The sequence below is a fragment of the Pelophylax lessonae genome (genome assembly GCF_965119305.1).
Source record: "Pelophylax lessonae genome assembly, chromosome: 1".
Classification (NCBI taxonomy): Eukaryota; Metazoa; Chordata; class Amphibia; order Anura; family Ranidae; genus Pelophylax; species Pelophylax lessonae.
In genome coordinates, this window is record NC_138768.1 from 532,056,346 (window position 1) to 532,082,309 (window position 25,964).

Genomic DNA, 25,964 nt, shown 5'->3' on the forward strand with positions numbered 1-25,964 from the left:
AACGGTCTCCCGAAAATGGAGGAATCTAATAAAGCATTTTTTGAAGCCTGATCTGCAGGCCAACTTTTAGCCACACCATGCGTCTGATAGCTATCCCCACCGCGAATACTGGCTACCAGGGGGGCCGCATCTAGTGAGGCATCACATATGAATAGGGCTTGGACCATTTGGTCCGTTCGCTGCGTCAGACTCGGAGAGAGCTGTTCGGTTTCCAAGTCACTTTTCAGTAACTTTGCCCATTACGTTATGGTCTGGGACACAAAAGTGATCACGAAGATCAGTTTACACATTGAACCCGCTATCATGTGTAAGTGACAGGACAGAGATTCAATCTGTCTATCCACGGGGTCTGTAAAAACCGGGGACCACAGTAGATTTGTTCAGTCTGGAAACCGGATGGTCCACCTTCGGTGGTACGGTCCATCTTGCGGATACCGGGTCTGTGAATGGGTAACGCCTTTAAAAACGCTTCGGCACCACTAACATCTGTTTGATGCGCCCCCACTGCTCATAGACAATTTTGTGAAAACGTTCCGGACAAGGAAAAACCTTGCCCGACTTCTGGGATTTGTGAGTGCCAAAATACACCTGTGTCCCTGATACTGCAGAATCATCCGCCATTTTTTGTGTTTCCTGCACCGACTGTAAGTGCCTTCACCAGCGCGCTTTCCCGGACAGCTGCAGACGAGGATATATCGTCCTCGCCATCCTAGTGAGGACACAGATATCTCAGGGTGACATGCGTCCGCAGCGACCATATCTACCTCAGAGGCTGAGGAGACAGGGGAGGGCATAGGGCGGTTTTTACTAGTGGTATTTTTGATAATCAGATCCACTTTTACATCAGGTTTTCAAAACTTTCGTAAAAGCAGACAGGGGTTGCGACCCAGAGGGCCCCACAAACTCGCAAGGAGGGGATCAGTAGGTGAAATTCCTGGGACTCCATTATGAACCCTAGAATAACGCAGTGTCACTTTAAGAAACTACAAAGAAAAAAACTGATCGCACAGCTACAACAGCAGTACTACAATCCCCCGCCACTAACACTGCAGATAGCAGAGTGAGTGAGGAAGACCTACAGGGACCCCAATAGACATACCAGCAATCGATATGGAGGAGGACAGGATCATTCTGCTATGGTGAAAAAACGATCTTCACAGGAAGAGAAAATACCTGGGTCATCACTAGAGTAAAGGCCTAGCTGCTCCCTGCTGTTCAGCAATCACAATTGAACAGACAAGGACTCACTGCTCAAGGTGGTGTAATTGCCTGATGACTCACACAGGTGCATGCCACGGCTCGCCTCCGTGAAAACTTGATAAAAGAAAAGGAATTGGCAGCACTCCAGGTTGAGTCAAAATCCAGATTTATTGACTGGACATCCAAATAGGACAATCGTGACAAGGTAGACGCGTTTCACACACTGACTGTGTGCTTAATCATTACAATCACAGACTCCAAGAAAATGGCCGCCCAATGCATTCCTATAGAGAAATCACAAAAACATGGCGCCCATGCATTTCAATGGGGAAAAACGTATAATGAAGCAGGATGATTCTACAGGAAAATGGCGGCCCCCCACGAAACGCCATGCGGTCTCCAGGACCCCCTAAGGGGTCCAAAAGATAAGTGGCATCGGGGTGTCCCCGGCAGGGATCCCCACCAGGATTAACCTCCTCAACGGATCCGCATAGCGGCCTCGGCATGTCCACCCCCCCCCCTTTGGTGGGGAGGGAGGCCTTGGGGGAGCCTGGCACCTACCGAGAGGCCAGAGGAAATAAGGGATACCCGAGGGACCAACTTTCCCAGGGAGGAGCCCACGTCCACCCCAAGACCGCCAGATTTATAGGGGGGGACACTTACCATACCAACGATAATTGGGTGGGCACCACTCCGAACAGACTCTGGGTGCGTGGGGGTGCTGACGGCCAAGGGATGCGCTGCGACTCCTGCCGAACCAGGTTGTGTGCATCCCAGCGAAATGTTTCACTCACTGGCCAGCCCCCCGTCCATTGGGGCTCTGTCATGGCGAGGCCTGGTGTTAGGCTATAACCTGCACATACTCACTGGCGGGGCTGGGAGACCTTAAGGATATCCAGTCTGAAAACCAGGCCGGCTGTTGATTGCAGTTCTCTCAGGAGCTTAACTAGCTAAAAAAAAAAATTGTAACTTTTAACTAAAGTTCCCTTTAAAAATAAAAGAACAAGCTAAGACCAAAGTCCCAGCTGGGAACTAGGTCCTACTCCTTAACAAGACAGACACAAACTGAAGGCTATAGCAGAGTATGTAGGTGTACGCCTGCATAGGTGTGGTAAAGTTTTTTAATGCCTTGTATCCTACTCCTGTAGGGGGCAGCATAACCCAATGGTCATGAAGAATATGGAGCTGCATCTGTCAATGAACAATAGAGAAAGGTCAACTTTCTGCTCTATCTTTTTTTTAGAGCCCATCTGCATTTCATCTCTTAAACCATTGTACAGGGAGTCTCCCTCCCGTTTCCCTGCAACTTAGTTTCCTCTGCACTTCAGAAACCACCATTTCAACCGAAAAGGGACATTCCTCTCTCTCCCTCATGAGGTAATACAATCCTTGTCATCACCTCTCTGTGAGCACTTGCAGCCTTATCCTGCAGCAAAGCCTTTCTGATTTTGCATACTGACAAGGTGGTGTTGCGCCTAAGACTTCTTTCCTAATGTAGTGTCTGCCTTTCACCTCAACCACGATCAAAGTCGTCCCTCTGTTTGACTCCCAATTCACCAAAAAGACATTTCCATCAATTATCTGGATGTTGTTCGAGCTCAGTCATTGCTTTCTTGTAATCCTGGACAGTCCCCATCTATAGGTGCCTCAAACAGACCATAATCTGAGCATCACGGTCCAAGCATCGGGTTCAAACCATTCCTGTGAAAGAGCCCTAAACTAGATCATTGAGTGCTTCTTGGGCTTTTCTACATTAAACAATGGTTTCCAAGATTTGCAAGGCTGCCTCTGGTCCTCCATGCACATGTTCTTTAAGTTCTACCTAGGGGATGTGGAGGCCTCATCCGATGCCAGCTTCAGGTAGCTATTTGAGCGGAAGGTGGTTTCCAGTTTTAGGTTTTTTTTTGCAGTTCTACCCAATACTCAATCTGAATTAATTTTGGACATCCCGAAGGTCAATTAATGCCCCTCAATGTGCCCCCCGTAAAATTCTTCACATTATGTTTATTGAGGGACACAATTCCCACCACTTCGTGTTCCCAGTACTGCTTGCTACAAAATTGAGGTTTACTGACAGTAAGTTGGGTTATCCTGATCTTGTCCACAGTTATATTTTTTCCAGTGTCTTTACCATCTGTAGGTGGCAGTATAACTCAAAGATAAATTACTTATCCTTCAATAGACTCAAGTAAAGGGTTTTATGCGGAGTATAAAAATCGATTATTGAGACCTGACAGCATGTTCTACAGATGAAAACAAATTACTTTTATGCAACTTCAAGTATAACCAAAGCTAAAACCATTTTTTTTTTTTAGTTTTGGATAGAGTGAATAATTAAAACAACTTACAGGTTTTTTTTCTGCCTATACCCCTGTTAGGAACATTCGCTCTCTCTGTTTGTTATGTTTACCGATTTCATCGAAAGTGAAAGGAAATCCCAAATTTTGGCCAGTAGAGGGGAGATTTTCCAATAGGAACACTGGTTCTGCTGACCCTGGGGACAACCAGTGATTCCCTCACTGGAGGAATTTTCGTTTGCTTCCTGCCTTGGCTATGGGAGAGGAAATGAAGGGAAAACTTCCTAATGGGACACAGATGACAAACAAAAAAAACAAACTAACAGGGACTAGAACTCCCTTACTCTATCCAAAATGAAAAAAGGTTTGCCTTCAGTTCTACTTTAAGGCAGCATGGGTGAACGCATACAAAAAGCTAATTATCATAAAACATTGTATTGTTCTAACCAGTTTACATACTGTAGAGAAAATGCTCTGTGCTGTATGTGATACTCTACCTCACTAAATTTAAAATGATACAACTCCCTTGATAGAGAATATATAAATGTGTTTTAGTAAGGAAGAGAAAGGAATTTACAGTAAGGTCAACTAGTGACAACATATGAAGGAAACTGAAAAACAAAAACACCCAAATATGAAACATCTTTCATCCAAACAACACAGCTATATAAGGCCCCTTTCACACTATGAAGAGGATATCCCAACTAAGCAGGTGGATGACAGGTCCATGTCCGCTCTGCTGATTCAGAGCAGACACAGCCCGCTGTCCTCTATGGACTGTCGGATGGAAACGGACCACCTGTCTGTTTCCATCCGACTGTCACCGGATCTGACCTGCCGGACGGATGAAGAACGGATCCCCACCAGTCTGTTTATAGTGGACAGGATCAGAGATCAGATCAGATGTCGGCGGTTGTCAGCGGATACATATCTGTTGACATCCGTGGCTCTTTAGAGAACAATGGATAGTGTGATCTGGGCCTAAAAAGAAAGTAAAAAGATACAGCTAAATTTTGTAGAGAATGTTTGGGAAAATAATCTAAACTATATACATTATTAACTTTAAATAAGCCTTTGTAAAAAAATAAATAAATACTTACACTGCTTGGGACTGCACAGTTGATTGCGCACGGACTGTCTCGGTAGGTTCAGTTTCCACCTCCATCTGGTGTGAAACTAGCAGATATGCACAGAAAAAAATAAATAAATAAAATTACTTCAAATATTTTATTAATAAATCTTAAAGTGGTTCTAAAGGCTGAAGGTTTAGAACTGCAGGGTATTTAAACCTTTAGTAAGATGGCGCTGCTGGCTTCCTGAGGGCACACACTAAGTGCGTAGCACATTGAGTACAGCAGAGTGATTCTGATTTTCATGACCATTGCAGAAAACCTCTTAAGCAATATGGACCTCTTTTGGGGCTTGGCGCTCTGGTGAGTATATTTGTATGGTGGTGGGGAGAGCACATCTCAATGGAGTGTTTACCTGATGACAAACGAGTTTAGTTATATATAGTGTATAGCACTATAATTTTGTGGACACTTATATGGACTGGCACTTCTGGTTGACACTGGACTAAATAATGTGTTTAGTGTGTATGTATATTATATTTTGCATAGCTCCTTTTATACATGTATTTTAAATAAGAAGTCTGAAAGCTTGCTAAGTGGATACTAATTCACATGCTATATATGTAGGAGGTATTTTAACGCATGGTTTGTTACTGCTAGCTGATTTCATTCTTGGTTTCCTGTCTTTCCCTAAATTGAAGATGTTCAAGGACAGCACTCTAAGTGCCGGTTCACATTAGTGCGATCACAGAGATCGCATGTAATTCAGAGCGTACTGCTCCTAACATTACATGCGATCTCTGTGCGGTGCAAATTCAGCCATACCATTTGTATGGCTGAATTCGCACCACAATCGCACAGGACCCTTTTTTGGTCCACAGCAGAATCGGATTGCATGGTGGGTCACACTAGTGCGATCAGATTCTGTGCGAACTTACAGATCGCACTGCGATATGCGATCTTATCTGGGGGTGTCGTTAACTCTTAATTGACACCCCCAGCGTATCGCATATGGCAGTGTGAACTGCCAGGGGTGCGGATGCGATGCGGGAACACGCTGTATATTCGGAGCGTTCCCGCATCGCACAAATGTGAACCGGCACTAATGCACTTGTGTGTGTTGCTTTTATTCACGAGTTACATATTAAGCTAAAGACAAAATCTCAATGCTGCCACAAAAATCCAGTCAACATGGGTTTGCGTGGTTTTGTCACAGATCAATGAAAAGACAGGGATCATCTTCATCAAGATACATTTACCATTATTTGATTTCTATTATTTGATTTCTAAACAATAGTTAGGTTTGCTGTGGAATGTAAAATTGCCATGGGCAAGAGGGGTTCATTTCTGTTGTTAGACTGCCGTAAAATTGACAAAAAGCAGGAATTACAAAAATCTATTGCAATATTTTTTAATCCATGATTAGGGATGCAGAACCACAGTTGGCTTCTAATAATCAGATCTGTGAGAATATTATACAATACATTCTAAAGCTACAGAATGCACTATTGCCAAGGATGCCAGTTAGGCCTCTTTCACACAGGCAGCCAAAGGGCAGTAAAATCAGATGGCTTAACTTCACTATTAATTCCACCTCCCCCCAAGTCTGAAATACAGCCAGAAAAGGCTATTCACTTGCAGGGCCCTCAGAGAGTCTGCCTAGGCCAGTGCAATGAGAATAACTGGAATGCCCTCTATCTTGATCCTGTGCACTTCCTACTTCCATACCACTCAACAGCATATGATGTCCTGGGCTTGTAGTGGAGATATCTGAATGATGCCTGCAGCTGCAGGCATCGTTCAGATATCTTTTTTCTACCAGCAATTCCCTGCACAGGCAAATCAATCATAGCAGCTGTCCAGCTTTTACAGACGGCGGGAGAGGGCATCCCCCCTCCGGTGCTTCTACCGGCTCGCCCGTGCGATCGGCAAGCCAGGGAATGAATCGGCCAGTGGCGGCCGTTTACCATAGAGCTGACCGAGGAACAGATGGTCCCTGGTCATCTCTATGACCACGGAAAGCCCAGGACATCATAGGAGGTTCAGCAGTATGGAAGTGGTTAATCCACAGGATCGAGATAGAGGGCATTTCAGTAATTCTCATTGCTCTGGCCTAGGTAGACACGGTGGGTGTGTGTATGTGTATATATATATATATATATATATATATATATATATTTATTATGTTAGGGGGTTCTGAGTAATTCTCTAGCAAAAAAATTATGATTTTTACATGTAGGAGAGGAATGCCCAGAAAAGATGTGATTAAGCAGGAAAGGATCTTCAGAGGAGTAAAAGCATAGATCATAGAGTCACATCCACTGTGAAGGCAAGAGGATCCCTGGATCTGGAGACAAACCTGCTCCGTTTGTTTTTTGAACCACGAGATCTAGGTCTGGCACCCTCTACCTGTCACAGAGGTCTTGAAACACTTCTGGGTAAAGAGAACTGTTTCTGGAGCCCAGTTGTTGATCATTGCCAGTTTTACAACACCTGGGATGTGCACAGCGGACAGCACTGGCACATAAAGGTTCTGCCAAAGCCAAAATGAAATCACCTTCTCTTTGAGCTGTGGGACTTATGGTGCCTCCCTAATGATTGAAGTAAATAACATGACATTGTCTGAGGGAATCCTGCTTGAATAAATTGCTGAATCTCCCTGAGTTACCGAACATTGATTGCAAGCCAAGCTCCCTTGTACCAGGTGGGTACAGTCCAAAAGACTGGCTCTGGAATTGGGGAAGATCTTTCTAGTGGAAGGTGTTTACAATGGATGCCAAACATTTGATCCACCACACCAGGGCAAGCCTTATCCTGCTTGTCAGGTTTAATACAAATAAAGTTTTTAGTGAGGTTTATGAATTTTGATATTGGTCTCACTACATATATATGTATATAACAGTGTCTTGCAAAAGTATTCACCCCCTTGACTTTTTACCTATTTTGTTACATTACAACCTTAAGTTCAATGTTTTGTTAATCTGAATTCTATGTGATGGATCAGAACACAATAGTCTAAATTGGTGAAGTGAAATGAGAAAAATATATACATAAAACTATTTTTTAGAAATAGAAAACAGAAAATTGGCATGTGCGTATGTATTCACCCTCTTTGTTATAAAGCCCATTAAAAAGCTCTGGCGCAAACAATTACCTTCTGAAGTCACATAATTAGCGAAATGATGTCCACCTGTGTGCAATCTAAGTGTCACATGATCTGTCATTACATATACACACCTTTTTTGAAAGGCCCCAGAGGCTGCAACACCTAAACACGAGGCACCACTAACCAAACACTGCCATGAAGACCAAGGAACTCTCCAAACAAGTAAGGGATAATGTCGTTGAGAAGTACAAGTCAGGGTTGGGTTATAAACAAAAAAATAACCAAATCTTTGATGATCCCCAGGAGCACCATCAAATCTATCATAACCAAATGGAAAAAAACATGACAACAGCAAACCTGCCAAGAGACGGCTGCCAACTAAAACTCAGCAAGGCAAGGAGGGCATTAATTAGAGAGGCAGCACCGAGACCTAAGGTAAACCTGGAGGAGATGCAGAGTTCCACAGCAGAGACTGGAGTATCTGTACATAGGACAACAATAAGTCGTACGTTCAATAGAGTTGGGCTTTATGGCAGAGTGGCCAAAAGAAAGACATTACTTTCAGCAAAAAACAAAATGGCACGTTTTGAATTTGCGAAAAGGCTTGTGGGAGACTCCCAAAATGTATGGAGAAAGGTGCTCTGGCCTGATGAGACTAAAATTGAACTTTTTGGCCATCAAAGAAAACGCTATGTCTGTCGCAAACCCAACACATCACATCACCCAAAGAACACCATCCCCAGAGTGAAACATGGTGGTGGCAGCATCATGCTGTGGGGATGTTTTTAACCACTTTCAGACCGGAAGATTTGGCTGCTCAAAGACCAGGCCCCTTTTTTCAACTTGGCATTGCGTGTTTTTAACTAACAATTGCGCGGTCATGCAATGCGGTACCCAATCGAAATTTATGTCCTTTTATTCCCAAAAACAGAGCACATTCTTTTGGTGGTATTTGATCCCCTCTGCACTTTTTATTTTTTGCGATAATAAAAAAGGAGCGAAAATTTTGAGGGAAAAAAAAATGAAATTTTCAACTTTGTCTTTAAAAAAATATCCAATATACTCAATTTATGTCAAATATTTTGGCCAAAATGTATTTAGCGGCATGTCTTTGACAAAAAAAATCTCAATGAGCGTATTTTTATTGATTTGCGTAAAGGTTATAGCGTCTACAAACTATGGTGCAAATACTGGAATTTATGCAGCTTTTACTTTCTGACTGCCTATCTCATTTCATGAAGTGAAATGGCAGGGCAGTACAAAACACCCACAAATTACCACTTTTTGGAAAGTAGATATCCTAACAAATGTCCTGAGAGGCATGTTGAGCTCATTAAATATTTAATTTTTTTTTTGCCACAGGTGTTTGAAAATGACTCAAAGTTCTCATTGAAATGATATATTGCTCACGCATAACATGGGTATATGTGTAATTACACCCCAAAATATATTCTGCTGCTTCTCCTGAGTACAGGGATACCACATGTGTGAGACTTTTTGGGAGCCTAGCTGTGTACGGGACCCTGAAAACCAATCACCACCTTCAGAATTTCAAAGGACGTACATTTTTCATTGCATTTTCTCACAACCGACGGTTTAGGAGGCCCTGAAATGTCAAGATACCACAAAACCCCCCAAATGACCCCGTTTTGGAAGGTAGACACCCCAAGCTGTTTGCTGAGAGGCATGGCGAGTCCATGGAATATTTTATATTTTGCCACAAGTTTTGGGAAAATTAAATTTTTTTTATTTAACACAAAGTTGTCACTAAAAGATAAATTGCTCACACATGCGATAGGTATATGTGGAATGACACCTCAAAATACATTCTGCTGCTTCTCCTGAGTACTACTCACTACCTATCACAGTTTCGGAGGCCATGAAATACTAAGACAGCACAACTGAAGTGCATGAAACGCAGAATTTGCTCGTATCTCGCTCTGGACATGGAAGCAGAGTACACGCGCATATGGTGAATTGGGTTAGTGGACCAATATAACCGCAACTAACTCCTTTTGGTTATGCCCATGTTGAGGAAAAGGCCCAGAAAAGTTTTAAACTCGGAAACCGTTAAAGGTTTCCAGCTGAATTGTCTGTCAGGGGACGAATTTGGGTTGGCGGCGATGAATTGACCAGCATATAAATTACTTTTGTCCACAATAGATCTGAAAAGATCTTCCGTGAAAAACAGCTCATATAAATGAAGGGGAGTAAAATTGGCTGTTTCCACGTGGATTCCAGGTTGGGCAGTGAATGGGGGAAGTACGGGCGCTGTAGTATCAGTGGGCTGCTAATTAGGATATGCCACGCATCAGGGAGGACACTATGGGTTCTAAGGGCCTGTCTTCGAATATGCGGTAGCTGCGGGCCACTACTTGTGCTAGCCACCGTACCAGCCTCAACTGCACTTATGGGACTCGTCACGTCATGTCACCAAGTGATACTGCAGAGCTGGTTGTTCTAGGTCCAGGGTGTACTAAGCCGCTGGTGCTTGCCAGTTCACCAGAAGGGTTAGCGGCACTAGTACTGGCTCTCTGCTCCATACAAGCACCCTGCGATTCCTGCACCTCAGCAACTCCAAAATGGGGTCGGGTACGTCTTGTGCCAACAAAGGACCCATCCGTCGTCTGAGCTATCTGTCAGGGAGCCACTGCTCTCTAACGGTTCGTATACTGACCCTGATTCTGCCAGTGAGGCTTCCCCATCGCTCTCATCTGGACATTTTAGCAACTAAATTTACAGGTACACTAGTGTGACTCACAGGTAAAAAAGCAACTGGTTGTCAAGGACTATTTGGTCGCTACAAAAAACTGCTAATGCTAGCAGGGATCAGGCCTGACGCTAACACAACGGTTTTGTATGTTTTGTGTTTTTTGGAAGTGACAGTAATCTGTTGATTACTGCACTTGCCTGGGTGGGGTGGGGTGGGCGGAGGGGCTAAACGCAGGTGCTGGCAGGAATCCGTGCTGATAGTGCAAACACCGCATTTTGGGAACCCTAAACTATTGGGGACGCTAGTATAGTTCTGATCAGATATTGATTTGTTCAAACAATATACTAGTAATGGAAGTGTATGTGTGTGTATGTATGTGTGTGTATATGTGGTAATCAAGGGGTTAACTAATATTTCTGACTATGCGCCGGGGATCTGCGCTGTCCTAGACTGACGCTAACACTAACTAATGTCACCTGTGACACTAATAATAGTGACCAGAAAAAAAACTGTACACTATAAAAGTGACACTGTGATAGGGCAATGAAGGGGTTAACTGGGGGGAATCAGGGGGTTAAATCTTTAATGGGGGGGGGCCTAAACATACTTGGGACAGAAACTAACTTGCTAGCGTTAACTGAAGTCACAATCACACTATCACAGATATACAGAAATACACTATATTACCTGTATATAGTGTGCAATGTGACAGAGGGGAAGGGGTGATCAGGGGGGAATCAAGGGGTTAAAACTTTATGGGGGGGTGGCGGGTATCCTAACCCTAAAAGGAACGGCCGCAAGTGCTAAACCAAGTCACAAGTTACACTAATACAGGAATATAGGAAACAGCTATATACAGTGTGTGTTGTGAGGGGGGGGGTGCAGGGGTTAACTGGGGGTGATCAGGGGGGTTAAATCTTTATTGGGGGGTGGAGGGGACCCTAAACCTACTTGGGACAGAAACTAACTCACTAGCGCTAACTGAAGTCACAATCACACTAATACAAAAATACAGTAAACCACTATATTACCTGTATATAGTGTGCAATGTGACAGGGGGGAGGGGGGGGGATTGGGGGGGGAGGGGGGTTGAATCTTTATTGGGGGGTGGGTATCCTAACCCTAAAAGGAACAGCCGCAAGCGCAAAACCAGGTCAAAAGTCACGCTAATACAGGTATATAGAAAACTGCTATATACTGTATACAGTGTGTGTTGTGACAGGGGGTGTAGGGGTTAACTCGGGGGGGGGGTGATCGGGGGTTAAGTGTGCCTACCTAGGTGTGTGCAAGTGTGCAATACTCACAGTTTTGACCCTCTCTCTTCTCTCAATAAATCAAAAAAGGAGTTTGGGAGGAGAGAGCGGGACATTTCTGTTCCTTGTGTTTACATTTCACAGGCACAAGTCAGTGTCTGATTGGGCAGGACCAATCAACATGTCCAGGCCAAAAATCATTGGCCTGGACTTTATGACTGATCGGTTCTGAACCCAATTAGACCATCAGCGGGGCCGGGGGCACGTGGGAGTGCGCCCCACGCCCCCCAGGAGAGAGCGCCCTACATGTACGACGCTTTGCCTGGGAGAGCCAGACTGCCCCTGTACAACTGCTAGGACTGAGGTTCACCTTCCAGCAGGACAATGACCCCAAACACACTGCTAAAGCAACACTTGAGTGATTTAAGGGGAAACATGTAAATGTGTTGGAATGGCCTAGTCAAAGCCCAGACCTCAATCCAATAGAAAAATCTGTGGTCAGACTAAAAGATTGCTGTTCACAAGCGCAAACCATCCAACTTGAAGGAGCTGGAGCAGTTTTGCAAGGAGGAATGGGCAAAAATCCCAGTGGTAAGATGTGGCAAGCTCATAGAGACTTATCCAAAGCGACTTGGAACTGTGATTGCCACAAAAGGTGGCTCTACAAAGTATTAACTTTAGGGGGAGTAAAAAGTTTTCTGTTATTTTGTCCTATTTGTTGTTTGCTTCATAAAAAAAAAAAAATCTTCTCTTCAAAGTTGTGGGCATGTTCTGTAAATTAACCACTTGCCTACAGTGCACTTCCGACCTCTTCCTGCCCAGACCGATTTTCAGCTTTCAGCGCTCTCACAATTTGAATGACAATTACTCAGTCATGCAACACTGTACCCATAAAAAAATTGTGTCCTTTTCTTCACACAAATAGAGCTTTCTTTTGATGGTATTTAATCACTACTGGGTTTTTTATTTTTTGTGCTATAAATAAAAAAAGACTAAAAATATTGTGAAAAAATGCATTTTTCTTTGTTCCTGTCATACAATTTTGCAAATTAGTAATTTTTCTTCACAAATTTTGGCCAAAATTTATACTGCTACTTATCTTTGGTAAAAATAACCCAAATAAGTGTATATTATTTGGTCTTTGTGAAAGTTATAGAGTCCACAATTTATGGTGCTAATCATTAAAAATTTATCACACTTGATCACACCTGATGTACTGAAGGCCCATCTCATTTCTTGAGACACTAAAAAGTCAGGAAAGTACAAACACCCCCCAAATGACCCCTTTTTGGAAAGTAGACATTCCAAGGTATTTAATAAGGGGCATGGTGAGTTTTTTGAAGTTGTAATTTTTTCCCACAATTCTTTGCAAAATGAAGATTTTTTTTTTTTTTTTTTTTACAAATTGACGTATTAACAGGTTATTTCTTTCACACAGCATATGTATACTTGGAACCACACCCCAAAACACATTCTGCTACTCCTCCTGATTATGTTAATACCACATGTGTGAGACTTTTTTACAACCTGGCCACATACAGAGGCCTAACATCCAAGTAGCATCGTCTGGCATTCTAGGAGCACAAATTTCACATACAGCATAATTTCCTGACAACCTATCGCAATTTTGAAGGCCCTGAAGCACCAGGACAATGGAAACCCCCATAAAATGACCCCATTTTGGAAAGCAAACAGCCCAACGTATAATTTTTGAGGCATAATGAGTCTTTTGAATATGTCATTTTTTCCACAAGTTTTTGGAAAATGTGGAAAGAAAATGAAAACGCATTTTTTTTTTTTACACAAAGCTGTCCATTTATGCAATATTTTGAACACATAGCATGTACATAGCAAAAATTGCACCCCAAAATACATTCTGCTATTCCTCCTGAGTATGGCGATACCACATGTGTAACACTTTTACACAGCCTAGCCACATACAGAGTCCCAACATCCAAGTAGCACTTTACACAAAGTTGTCCATTTATCCACTTTAAGACTGGGCCTATTTTTGACACTTGGTGTTAACAAGCTAAAATCATTTTTTTTTTGCTAGAAAACTACTTAGAACCCCCAAACATTATATATTTTTTTTTAGCAGAGACCCTAGAGAATAAAATGGAGAACGTTGCAATATTTTTTATTACACCATATTTGCGCAGCAGTCTTCCAAATGCAATTTTTTGGAATAAAAATTCACTTTTTTGAATTAAAAATTATCAAAACAGTAAATTTAGCCCAATTTTTTTTCCAACATTTGAAAGATAATGTTACGCCGAGTAATTAGATACCCCACATGTCATGCTTCAAAATTGCGCACGCCCACGGAATGGCGCCAAACATTGGTACTTAAAAATCCCCATAGGCAACATTTTAAAAAATTCTACAGGTTACCAGCTTAGAGTTACAGTGGATGTCTAGGGCTCAAATTATTGCTCTCGCTCCAACGATCGCGGCGATACCTCACATTTGTGGTTTGAACACCGTTTACATATGTGGGCGGGACTAGCGTATGCGTTCGCTTCTGCGCGTGAGCTAAAAGGGACAGGGCGCTTTCATTTTTTTTTTTTTCCTATTTATTTTATTTATTATTTTTTTATTTTTACACAGTTTTAAAAATGAACATCCCTTGTAATAGAAATAGGCATGACAGGTCCTCTTTATTGTGAGATCTGGGGTCAAAAAGACCTAACACCTCACAACTATACTAAAACAGAAAAAAAAGAAAATTGTTGAAAAAGAAAAAAAACGGCCCTTTAAACCGGTTGCTAGGCAACGACTTTTGACGTAGCTCCGGTCCTCCAAGACCATAGAGTCTAGTGAGGGCCATCTTGCCCTCACTCAACTTCCTGTCTCTGAGGATCCGGGACCGGATAGTTTTCCCCGCTGCCGGCGGGTCGGGTAAGCTGGGAAAACGTCTGGGACGCGGCGGGAGGGGGGGGGGGCACCTCTTCCCCTGCACCGTAAGGGTAATTCCGTGGCGAATCCGCCACTGGGACCACCCATATCTGAAAGCCAACCGCCCGCCGTTTAAAAAAATACCGGGGTTATGGCAGCTATCTGCTGCCATAACCCCAGTATTTAGCTTTAAATGGCCGATGTATATAGTCGTTAGGCGGTCGGTAAGTGGTTGCATGTATATAGCAAAAATTGCACCCCAAAATACATTCTATAAAAGGAAAGTGTACAGGAATAGTCCAAGTCCATCTTCGATCCGCTACTATTAGCGATTTCAAATTCCGAATCGGGGATCGGAATTGGATTCGGATACTGATGAGAGCTCCCCGGTGCTCTCATCAGTCATGGAGAGGACCTGAAGGGCCTCCTCGCTGCTGTACATCCTTTTTGACATGCTGGCTGTGATGGGCTGTGTGACGGGTGACGGTTGACTGCGGATGATGACTGATGGGTGGCAGGTGACTGATAGGTGGCAGGTGACGGTCACTGATGGGTTGACAGGTGACTATGACTGATGGGTTGACAGGTGACTATGACTGATGGGTTGACAGGTGACTATGACTGATGGGGTGACAGGTGACTATGACTGATGGGGTGACAATCGACGATGATTGATGGGTTGACAGAGGACGATCACTGATGGGGTGACAGGTGACGATGATTGATGGGGTGACAGATGGCGATCACTGATGGGGTGACAAGTGACGATGATTGATGAGGTGACAGATGACAATCACTGATGGGGTGACAAGTGACGATGATTGATGGGGTGAAAAGTGACAATGACTGATGGGGTGACAGGTGATGGGCGATGGTCACCGATGGGTGACAGGTGATGGGCGATGGTCACCGATGGGTGACAGGTGATGGGCGATGGTCACCGATGGGTGACAGGTGACGGGCGATGGTGCACAGCGGTACTGATGGCAGTCTCTGATGACAGGAGAACTTTAGCCTACGTTCACATGTGAGAGTAGCGATCGCGGGCAGAATCACCGCGATTCTGCCCGCGATTCGGAAATCATTGCAAATCGCGGGACGCCTGTGCGTTGCCCGTGATTTGCAATAGCACCCCAAACGCTGTGCGATGTTGCCGCGATTTCCGGCTGCCGAATCGCGGTAACATCGCGTAAACAACGCATGACGCCCCAAAGAAACTCTTGTACCTTTTTTGGGCGTCATGCGATGTCTGCGCGATGTTACCGCGATTCGGCAGACGGAAATCACGGCAACATCGCACAGCGTTTGGGGTGCTTTTGCAAATCACGGGCAAAGCACAGGCGTGCCGCGATTTGCAATGATTTCCGGATTGCGGGGAAAATCGCGGTGATTCTGCCTGCAATCGCTACGCTTACATGTGAACATAGCCTTATGGGTGTCAATTTCTGGGCACTGATGAGGTGACTGTTGGGTGACAGGTGCAATTGGGGGGGGGCTGAGGACTGTGTGGGGACCTTTATTTTTGTGCTTTTACTTTGACAGGTGTACAGAGAAGTAACTCACTGTTTCTGGCTCTGCTCTCCTCACACTGGAAACTGTGTGAGGGGAGAAGAGCTAGTAACAGGGAGTTACTGCTCTGTTTACATTTTGTGATCGGCTGTAAATGGATTCACAGCCGATCACATAGTAAACAGCCACTGTCAGTGACTGTTTACTACTGCCGGTGACTAGCTGTGTTAATAGGGAACACAGAGCCACCGACATGACCGCGCTGCACGCTCCCGATCGTGCATGCACGGTCATCTTCTGGGCTTTACTATTGTGATCGGCTGTGTAAGATCACAGCCAATCACGTGGGAAACAGCCATGCCCATTGGCTGTTTCCCCCCTGCCGGTGATGCGCTGTGTCCCGGGGACACGCCGCCACCGACAGTGCAGGGTGGCGCGCAAGCGATCGCACGCCTGCCCTGCCTGAATGGGCCGCCGTCATATGACGGCGACCCAGAACAATGGTCGCACCGCTCCGCCATTTGACGTTGGGCGGGCGGCAAGTGGTTAAATAAATTAAATCCATGTTAATTCCAGGTTGTGAGGCAACAAAACACGAAAAAATGCCAAGGGGGTGAATACTTTTGCAAGGCACTTGTACAGGTCTTTTTGTCTTTATGTAAAACTGTGGTCACATGCAAGAGACCAGTATCGTATTAAATACAACAGCCCAACAGGGGTATTTGTATATTCCTGTAAAGGCTGTTACTGTTTGAAAAAATTACAGTAAAATTATTTTCTCCGACTCCTCTGACAGTCACAGCTCGTTCAGTATGCCTTCACCATTGGGTAATGCGCCCTCTCTGCAGGAGCAGGCTAGGTAGTGAAAACTTGACAAAAAAGAGATAAACCATCGCACACCTCTAGGGGGCTGTCCCTCTCGACAATACCCTTCAGCTAATGAGTACTGCTCTTTAGTTTCGTAGCAAGCAGTATGGGAAGACAACGAACCCCAAAATAGAGGGGCAGGGGCTGCGACTGTCAGAGGAATCAGAGAAAAGAATTTTACGGTAAGTTCTTATAAAAATTATATTTTCTCTAACGTCCTCTGACATTCGCAGCCCGTTCAGTGTGCCTTCACCATTTGGATGTCCCAAAGCAGTGCAGGTGTGAGGGGTGAAAACGACGCAACCAGAAAAACATGGCAACGTGGCAACAAGGCCAGAGAAACAAACTGAGCCAACAGGGCAACAGAAGCTCAACAGGAGCTAACCCCAGAACAAAATTCACCCCAAGAAGCGACAGAACACCACATTTCTTCAACAAACCGCCACGCACAAAACTTTGCGGCCAAAGGAAGCATCTGAGGATGGTATCACGTCAATACTTGTAGAAGTTTGCAAAAAAAAGGGGTGCACAGCCGACCAGGTCGCCACTTTGCACACCTGAGCCACAGAAGCCTGATGGCGAAAAGCCCAAGAGGCACTCACAGCACTAGTAGAATGTGCCCTCACAGGAAAATGAGAAACCTGACCCCATTTTGAATAGGCCTGAACAATAGACTGTCTGATCCATTTGGAAATGGTCCCAACGGACGCAGCCGAACCCTTCCGCGTTCCCTCACGAAGGACCAACAGGGAATCAGACATCCAAAAGGACTCCGTGGCTGACAGGTAAACCCTGATCGTCCGGACTACATTCAATGAACGCAAGACAAATGCCTTGGGACGCTAGGGCTTCGCGCAAAGCGAAGGCAACACAATATCCACGTTGAAGGTGAAACTCGACACCCCCTGAGGGGAGAAAATTCCCGATTAGGTCGCAGGACCCCTTCATCCCGATGAACCACCAGATAAGGCGAACGGCAAGCTAGAGCAGTCATTTCAGACACTCTGCGAGCAGAAGTGATAGCCACCAGAAAGGCCACTTTCTGGGACAACACAGGCAGAGAGATATCTCTGATGTTCTCAAAATAGGGGCAGCTGCAAAAATACACAAGACCATATTTTTGGTCCCACAGAGGCAAAGGAGCCCTCCGCGGCGGAGCCAGAAGACGCACCCCATGAACAAAGGTGCAAATAATGGAGTTAGTCGCCAAGGGACGCTTGAAGAAAAAACATCCAAGGCCGACAACTGACCATTGATCGCGCCCCGCGCCAAAACGCTGATTCACACCTTCTTGTAGAAAGGCCAAAACCCTCGCCACCGAAAAGGAGCGAGGATGAAACCCTTGCGACTCTCACCAGGCAATATACACCGTCCAGGTACGATGGCAAATCTTCCTGGAGGTAGTCTTCCATGCCCTCAGCAAGGCAGGAACTGACAGCATCAGAGAGACCTGTCTCTCAACACCTAGATTTCAACAGCCACACTGTTAAAGCCAGAGACAATAAAACAGGATGGAAGTTCAGCCCTTGAGACAGCAGATCTACTCTCAGAGGCAGCCGCTAGGGAGGCTCGATGACCATCTGTAGGAGGTCTGCCTACCAAGACCTGTGAGGCCAGTCTGGGGCCACCAGAACCACTCTCACCTGTTCCAAAGCTAGCCTGCGGAGGAACCTGGACAACAGTTGAACCGAGGGAAAGGCAAAAAAACAGCAGGTACTGGTGCCAAGGCACCACCAACGCGGCCGTGGCAACTGCCAGAGGATCTGGAACTCTGGCCACTAACCTTTCCACCTTCTTGTGGAGTCAATACACCAACAGAACCCCCCACCGGGCGCACCAGAGCCAAGACCCCTCTAGATGCAGAGTCATTCCCCCTGATTCAGGGACTGACGACTGAGATAGTCCGTCTGCCAGCTCTCCACTCCAGGAATGTGAACAGCAGAGACAGCTGGAACGTGTGCCCCGGCCCAAGACAGAATCTTGGCCACTTCCTTGACCGCCCAGGCACTCCTGGTGCCCCCACGTTGAATTACGTAAGCCACAGCCGTGGCATAGTCCATCTGAACCTGAACCGGGCGACCACGCTGCCGGGTCGCCCAACGTAGCAAGCACAGTCCGAATGCTGGGAGCTCTAAAACATTCATTGGCGAGGAGGATTCCTCCGCCGACCACGTCCCCTGGGCACACAGGGTGTCCAGAACACCTCCCCAGCCCGACAGGCTGGCATTCTTGGTGATCACCGTCAACAACAAGAGGCAGAAAAGACTTGCCATAGATCAGAGTGGGTGACAGGAGCCACCACGAATTTCCGTCCTCGTGAGGCGGCTCTAACACATCCACCTATCAAAGACTAAGGATCCCCATTCCACTTGACAAAGTTCCGAGAAAAAAAACAAGCAAATGGGATGGCTGCAGTGCGGCTGCGGAATAGGTTCTGGTGGTATAGAGGAAAAGTAAAAGCCACTCACTTGTTAGGGTTCCAAAAGGAACATGGAATTTTGCTTGCCAATATATTCCCTGCTGGGATGCCACAGTCTCTATGCAATCAGAGATGTGAAACAGGGTAAGGCATAGATTGTATGACTTCCAGATGGTTCATATAGTAATACTTAATGGGTATATGGGCCAAAATAAAGCGGTCCAGGTTTAAAAAAATGGATTTTTGTAAGATCTTACCGTAAAATCCTTTTCTCTTAAGCTCATTGACAGACGTAGTCTTCTTGATTCTCAAGAGCTGGGTTATGTTGTCTCCGCAGGAGTAGGACTAGGCAGAAAGACAAAACGTTCTGGCTCCACCTTAGGGGCAGTCCCTGAGGGTATATCCTCCCTCTCTCTGCTACAGGGAATCAGTTCTGTTCTAAAGCAGTAACAGAGAATTTAACCCAACCCAACTCAATGATAGAGGGGCGGGTACTACGTCTGTCAATGAGCTTAAGAGAAAAGGATTTTACGGTAAGATCTTACAAAAATCCATTTTTCTCTATCGCTCATTGACAGACGTAGTCTTCTTGATTCTCAAGAGCTGGGACATCCAGAAGCAGTGCCACAAAATGAGGGGTGGGATTGACAGAATCAAAATCCAATCTAGAAGGCCCAACCGGAGCCAACCAGAAGTATCAAAGGACTCATCGAGAAACCAGATGAGACCTACCCCACAAATCCTCGAGGTAGACCAACAGTCTCCTCAAACAGTGGCCTGCAGGAACCTTGCGGCCAGAAGAGGCATCTGACGATGCCATCACATAAACCTTATACAATATTGTAAAGGTATGAACCGACTACTAAAACAGTCGCCTTGAAAACCTGAACCACTGACGCCTGATGGCGGAAGGTCCAGGAAACTCTAAGCGCCCGAGTAGAATGCGCCTTAACAGGGAACGGGGGATCCCGACCCTTAGATAAAATAAGCCTATACCACCGTCTGTCTGATCCATCTAAAGATGGTCGCAGCAGAACAGGCAACCCCTTCTTAGGGCCATCCGTGATCACAAACAGTGAATCCGTCTTACAAATTGAATCCGTAGTATTCAAGTATATCCTGATCGCCCGAACTACATCCACGGAATGCCATGCAAATTCTCGAGGATGATTGGGCTAAGGACATAGGAAGGACAATACACTGTCCTTATTCAATGAAACTTTGAAACCACCTTAGAAGGAAGGATGGATTCGGATGAAGAACAACCTTATCCCTATGAACCACCAGATCTGGGGAACAACAGGATAATGCAGCCAGTTCTGACACCCTGCGTGCAGAAGTGATAGCCACCAAGAAGACCACCTTCTGGGATAAAGTAAGCAAGGGAATCTCCCTGATATTTTCAAAGGGAGGTGTCTGAAGAACCGACAGCACCAAATTAAGATCCCAGGATGGTAACGGCGCGTGCACTGGCAGAGCCAGGTGTCGCACCCCCTGGATGAAATTCCGCACCAAGGAATGAGTAGACAAAAGCTTCTGAAAGAAGATAGCAAATGCTGAAACCAGACCCTTGATAACACTCAAGGCCAGCTTCTGCTCAACTCCCTGTTGCAGAAAGTCAATATTCGGACTACCGAATAAAGATGTAGATGGAACCCAAGGGATTCACATCACACAATATAAGACTTCCGTGTACGATGATAATCTTTCTGGAAGTCGCTTTCCTTGTTTTAACTAGAGTAGGAATAACTGAAGCTGACAATCCCTTGTCCTTCAGCACCTGGGTCTCAATAACCAGGCCGTTTAAAACCAGTGATCGTAAAGCAGGATGGAAGATCGGTCCCTGAGACAGTAGATCCTCCCTGAGAGGAAGTCTCCACGGGACGTCCGCCATCAGTCTGACCAAGTCGGCGTAACAAGCTCGACGAGGCCAGTCCGGAGCTGCCAGGATTACTGGAATTCCTTCCTCCTCTATCTTGCGAAGAAGTCTTGGCAGTAACCCAAGAGGAGGGAAGGCATACATTAGCTGGTATTGCCCCCACGGGGCGATCAGTGCGTCTGCGGTTTCTGCTAGAGGATCGCGGGAGCGAGCCACGAATCTCTGAACTTTCCTGTTGAATCGAGATGCCAACAGATCCATATCCGGGGTGCCCCATCGTAGGCACAACTGGTGGAAAACGTCTGGATGGAGGGACCATTCCCCCTGATCCAGAGTCTGACGGCTGAGATAATCTGCCTGCCAATTCTCCACCCCCGGAATGAACACCGCAGAGATTGCTGGAACAAATCGTTCCGCCCAGCGAAGAATGCAAGCCACTTCTTTGGCCGCTCGGACACTCTTGGTGCCCCCCTGGTGATTGACATAAGCCACGGCCGTGGCGTTGTCCGACTGGATCCGAACCGGGCTGCCCTGGAGCTGCTCGGTCCAGTGAATCAGACAAAGTCTGATCGCTCTCAGTTCCAATACATTTATCGGTAACCTGGATTCTTCCGGGGACCAAAGTCCCTGGACAGATAACTGACCGAGAATTCCTCCCCATCTGGATAGACTGGCATCCGTGGTCACTGTCGTCCAATATATTGGCAGAAATGACTTTCCCTGACTGAGCATCGGAGACCGAAGCCACCAGACCAGAGACTCTCTGGTCTGTTTGCTCAATCGGATCTGATTGTCCAGGGATTCCGGATTCCGATTCCATCTGAGAGGAATCTCTTGCTGAAGAATTCGGGTATGGGACTGGGCAAATGGGACTGCTTCGAAGGAAGCCACCATCAACCCCAGACCCCTCATGCAAGTCCGAAGGGAAGACCAGCTGTTGGTGGACTGCTGATTGAATCTTTCGGAGTTTCCCTACCGGAAGAAAAACTCTTGTCCTGACTGTGTCTAGAATTAGACCCAGATATTCGAGCCTCTGGGTGGGAACCAGAAATGACTTTTGCTGGTTCACCAGCCACCCGAATTCCTGTAAAGAAATCATAGTAATTTCTATGTTTTGTAGCAAGGTCTGAGGAGACTCTGCATGAAGCAGAAGATCGTCTAGGTAACCTAGAATCGATATGCCTCTTTGGTGCAGAAGTGCCAACATTGGGGCCAACACCTTCGTGAAGACCCGCGGAGCCGTGGCGAGACCGAAAGGTAACGCCACAAACTGATAGTGGTTCTCTTCTACGGAAAAACGTAGAAACCGCTGATGTCCTGCGAAAATGGGAATGTGAAGATATGCGTCCTAGATGTCTATGGACGCTAGGACATCCCTTGGATGCAGAAAGGCTGCTACTGTGCGAATGGACTCCATTCTGAATCTTCTTATGTAGACAAAAGAATTGAGTGCCCTTAAGTCCAGAATTGGACGCACTTTGCCCTCTTTCCTGGGTATTGTAAATAGGTTTGAATAAAAACCCCTGAAAGCGTTCTGTCCAAGGAACGTGGACTACCACTCCTTGTTGTAGTAAATCTGTGACTGCTCTCCACAGATCGTCTAAACGATCCGGGGATAGTCGGCTATGGGAAGGGAAGAATCGCGCCGGTGGGAGAGATCGAAACTCGATCTTGTACCCTGACCTTATGACTTCGCAAACCCATCTGTCCGGGATTCTGGAAAGCCATGGATCCGGGAACCGGCGAAGACATCCCCCCACCCCAGTTATGGGTGGGGGGCGCACCTTCAGGCTTTGGACGGTTTATCTTCAGGTCTAGAGGGGGCGGGCTTTTGCTTGCCCGACCAACGACCCCTGACGCCTCCTGCAGGAGCTTTGGAGGACTTAATTTTTTCACCCGCGGGATGAAAAAAACCTCTTGTGAGCAGAAAAAGAAGGCCCTCGTCTTTGACGAGTTCCTTTACCTTTAAAATTTTGCGGTAAAAAGGTGCTCTTTCCACCCGTGAGATCCTTAATGATCTCATCTAAGTTGGCTCCAAATAGACGCTCTCCTAAAAAGGGGAAATTAGCCAATGCTTTTTTGGAACCTTGGTCGGCTAACCAACCTTTTAGCCACAGTGTACGCTTGAGAACTACCGCTGAGACAGATGCTCGCGACAATAATGAAGTGGCGTCTAACGCCGCATCACACACAAACTGTAACCCCTGTATCATTTGTTCCAACAAATCTGATACCGCCTGAGGGACCTCTTCTAGGTCCCGGCGTAACCACTTGGTCCATACAGTTACAGCCTGCGAAACCAGACCAATAGCAATTATTGGTCTGAAAGCTGATCCAATCAAGGTAAACATGCTTTATTCAATCTAGCAATTGGTGAATCCACCACAGGTGGTTCTGTCCATTTCTTAATGAGGGTTTCCTCAAACGGATAACGCCTGTTAATGCGTTTAGAAATAGTAGAAATGCGTTTTGGCAGACTCCATTCTTCTTTGATTGGATTGCCAAAACATTTGGGCAATGGAAAAACCTTCGCCACTAGAAGCGTTTTTAGTCCCAAAAGGGATTTCAGTTTCAGCTATTTCTGACGGAATACCCTGTAATCTTAAGGTCTCTTGAACAGATACCATGAGTGCGTTTACCAACGCTTCCTCTCTGGCTATGGCTGATGCCGAAACATCCTCCTCACTGTCTGAAAAGACAGTACACGAGACACCAATACCAGATGAAGTACCTGCAACTGCAGAAATAGGCTCAGAGTCTGAATCCGAGGTTTCAGATAATAAGGGGTTAGGCGGGGGTCGCTTACTTGCGCCCTGTCCCTGACAAGCCACTTCCACCCGGGACACAAGCTTCCATAATAGCGGACAATGATTTAATCGTCAGTGGGGTGCTGGAGGATCCCGCAGACCCCTCGAGGGGATCCGGAGGAGATACATGAGTGGCAGGGTCCATGTTAATTCAGGACACCTTTGCCAGAAAACACAAAAAAACTTTTTTTTTTTTTTTTTTTAAATAAAAAATACCTCTTTTTTTTTTTTTTTTTTTTTTAATTTTTTTTTTTTTTTTTTTTTTTTATGTGTCTCCCCCTAGCGCAATAGCGCCCCTCAGAGTACCTGCTTCTCGATCCCACAGAGAGAGAGAGGGACCCCCAAGGCTCACCAACCGATGCAGTGAAGTTTCCAACCAACTGCAGTCAGCGTCTGTCTTTACAGACTGGAAGGAGCTGTTGCTTTTTCCCGGGTAGAAGGACGTGGCTCCGCCCCCTGTGTACGCCTTCCGGCGTTCCCAGCTCTCCACGAGGTAGCTGGGCTCATGAAACATGGCCGCCCCCATATAGGAGACATTAGACTCCAAAAACATGGCGGCCGGCGTGACCTGAGGACATGCATGCACCTGGTCTACGGCAAAATGGCGGCGGACCGCCGAAATCGTTTTTCCCAGCACATCCACCTGCATCTCTGCTGAGTGGCGATTGATAGATCTACAGGAGATACACTACAAATAAGGTAGGATTATACCTCCTATGTCTGCTGTAATGCTACAGTCTGCTGGGTAGAGTGTTAGCTCTCAAACCAAGTCCACTTCCCACAAACACATACTGTATTTACAAGGGGGACTTTTAGTGTCAGATATATACTGACCATGTATGGAGGGGCCCATAATTCATACTGCCTCATAACGAGGAAAGAAAAAAGGGAACGTTTACTCACCATACCGAACCGACAGGCACCCTCTCTTCACAATACCCTCTCCACCGGGGTGGGGGTTTGTGGACCACTCCGGACGCCTCGACTCTCTGGTTCCTGGCGTCCAAGCGAAACTTTTAACTCGCAAGGTCAGTCCCTCCACTGGGACTCCGTCGCGGCCGACCCAGCGCGGAGCTCTGGTCTGCACGCGCTCGTAGGCAGAAAACCGGGGTGACCACTGGATCTCAACATCCAGCCCGTCGCCCGGCCCCGCATACTTACTTGAATGTGTCGCAGCCGACCAAGCGCAATGCAATGGTCTGCGCGCGCTCGTAGGCCGGCTGGGGTGACCACTAGTGTCGCCCAGTCCGGCGTTTTTTGCTTGAAGATCTCACAGGAAAAACACTGGAGAAAAAACTACCTAAAAAATATTTCTTCTAAAGAAAAAATCTTGCCAGGACCAAAAAGATCCCAGCAAGGAGCTTAGGTCCTTACTCCTGACTAGACAGAAAAAAACTGATTCCCTGTAGCAGAGAGAGGGAGGATATACCCTCAGGGACTGCCCCTAAGGTGGAGCCAGAACGTTTTGTCTTTCTGCCTAGTCCTACTCCTGCGGAGACAACATAACCCAGCTCTTGAGAATCAAGAAGACTACGTCTGTCAATGAGCGATAGAGAAATTACTTTTCTGTTGCTATCACCTGTAAAAGGTAGGAAGGGGGGAAGGGATCCTCCAAGACCTTCGTAAAATCTGCCACGAGTTGCCACGGTACCACGCATGCGCGATCCACAAATAAAGAGGCCGGGGATCTCAGTGAGACGCCATTCACCACAAGCAGAGACAGGAATGAGCGTCTCCCGGGTCAAGTTGGCGGCAACTGTTTCATTTCTCTCATTGCATAGAGACTGTGGCATCCCAGCAGGGAATATATTGGCAAGCAAAACCCCATGTTCTTTCTGGAACATTAACAAGTAAGTGGCTTTTTACTGTTCCTCTATACCACAGGACCCCATTACCGATGGTTCAATTATCACTATTATATGTATACATTTTTTAACTGGGCCAGC

At 46.0% G+C, this 25,964-nt stretch overlaps 1 protein-coding gene across 1 annotated transcript in view; it reads right to left on the reverse strand.

The window, feature by feature from the left end:
* Positions 1 to 25,964, reverse strand: part of CENPC (centromere protein C) — a gene marked incomplete at its 5' end in the record, with an annotated part of 583,906 nt that overhangs the window by 328,335 nt on the left and 229,607 nt on the right. The window contains one exon of the mRNA XM_082243417.1: positions 4,598 to 4,673. Coding sequence (XP_082099543.1) covers positions 4,598 to 4,673 — 76 coding nt within the window. The remainder of the gene's footprint in view (positions 1 to 4,597; positions 4,674 to 25,964) is intronic.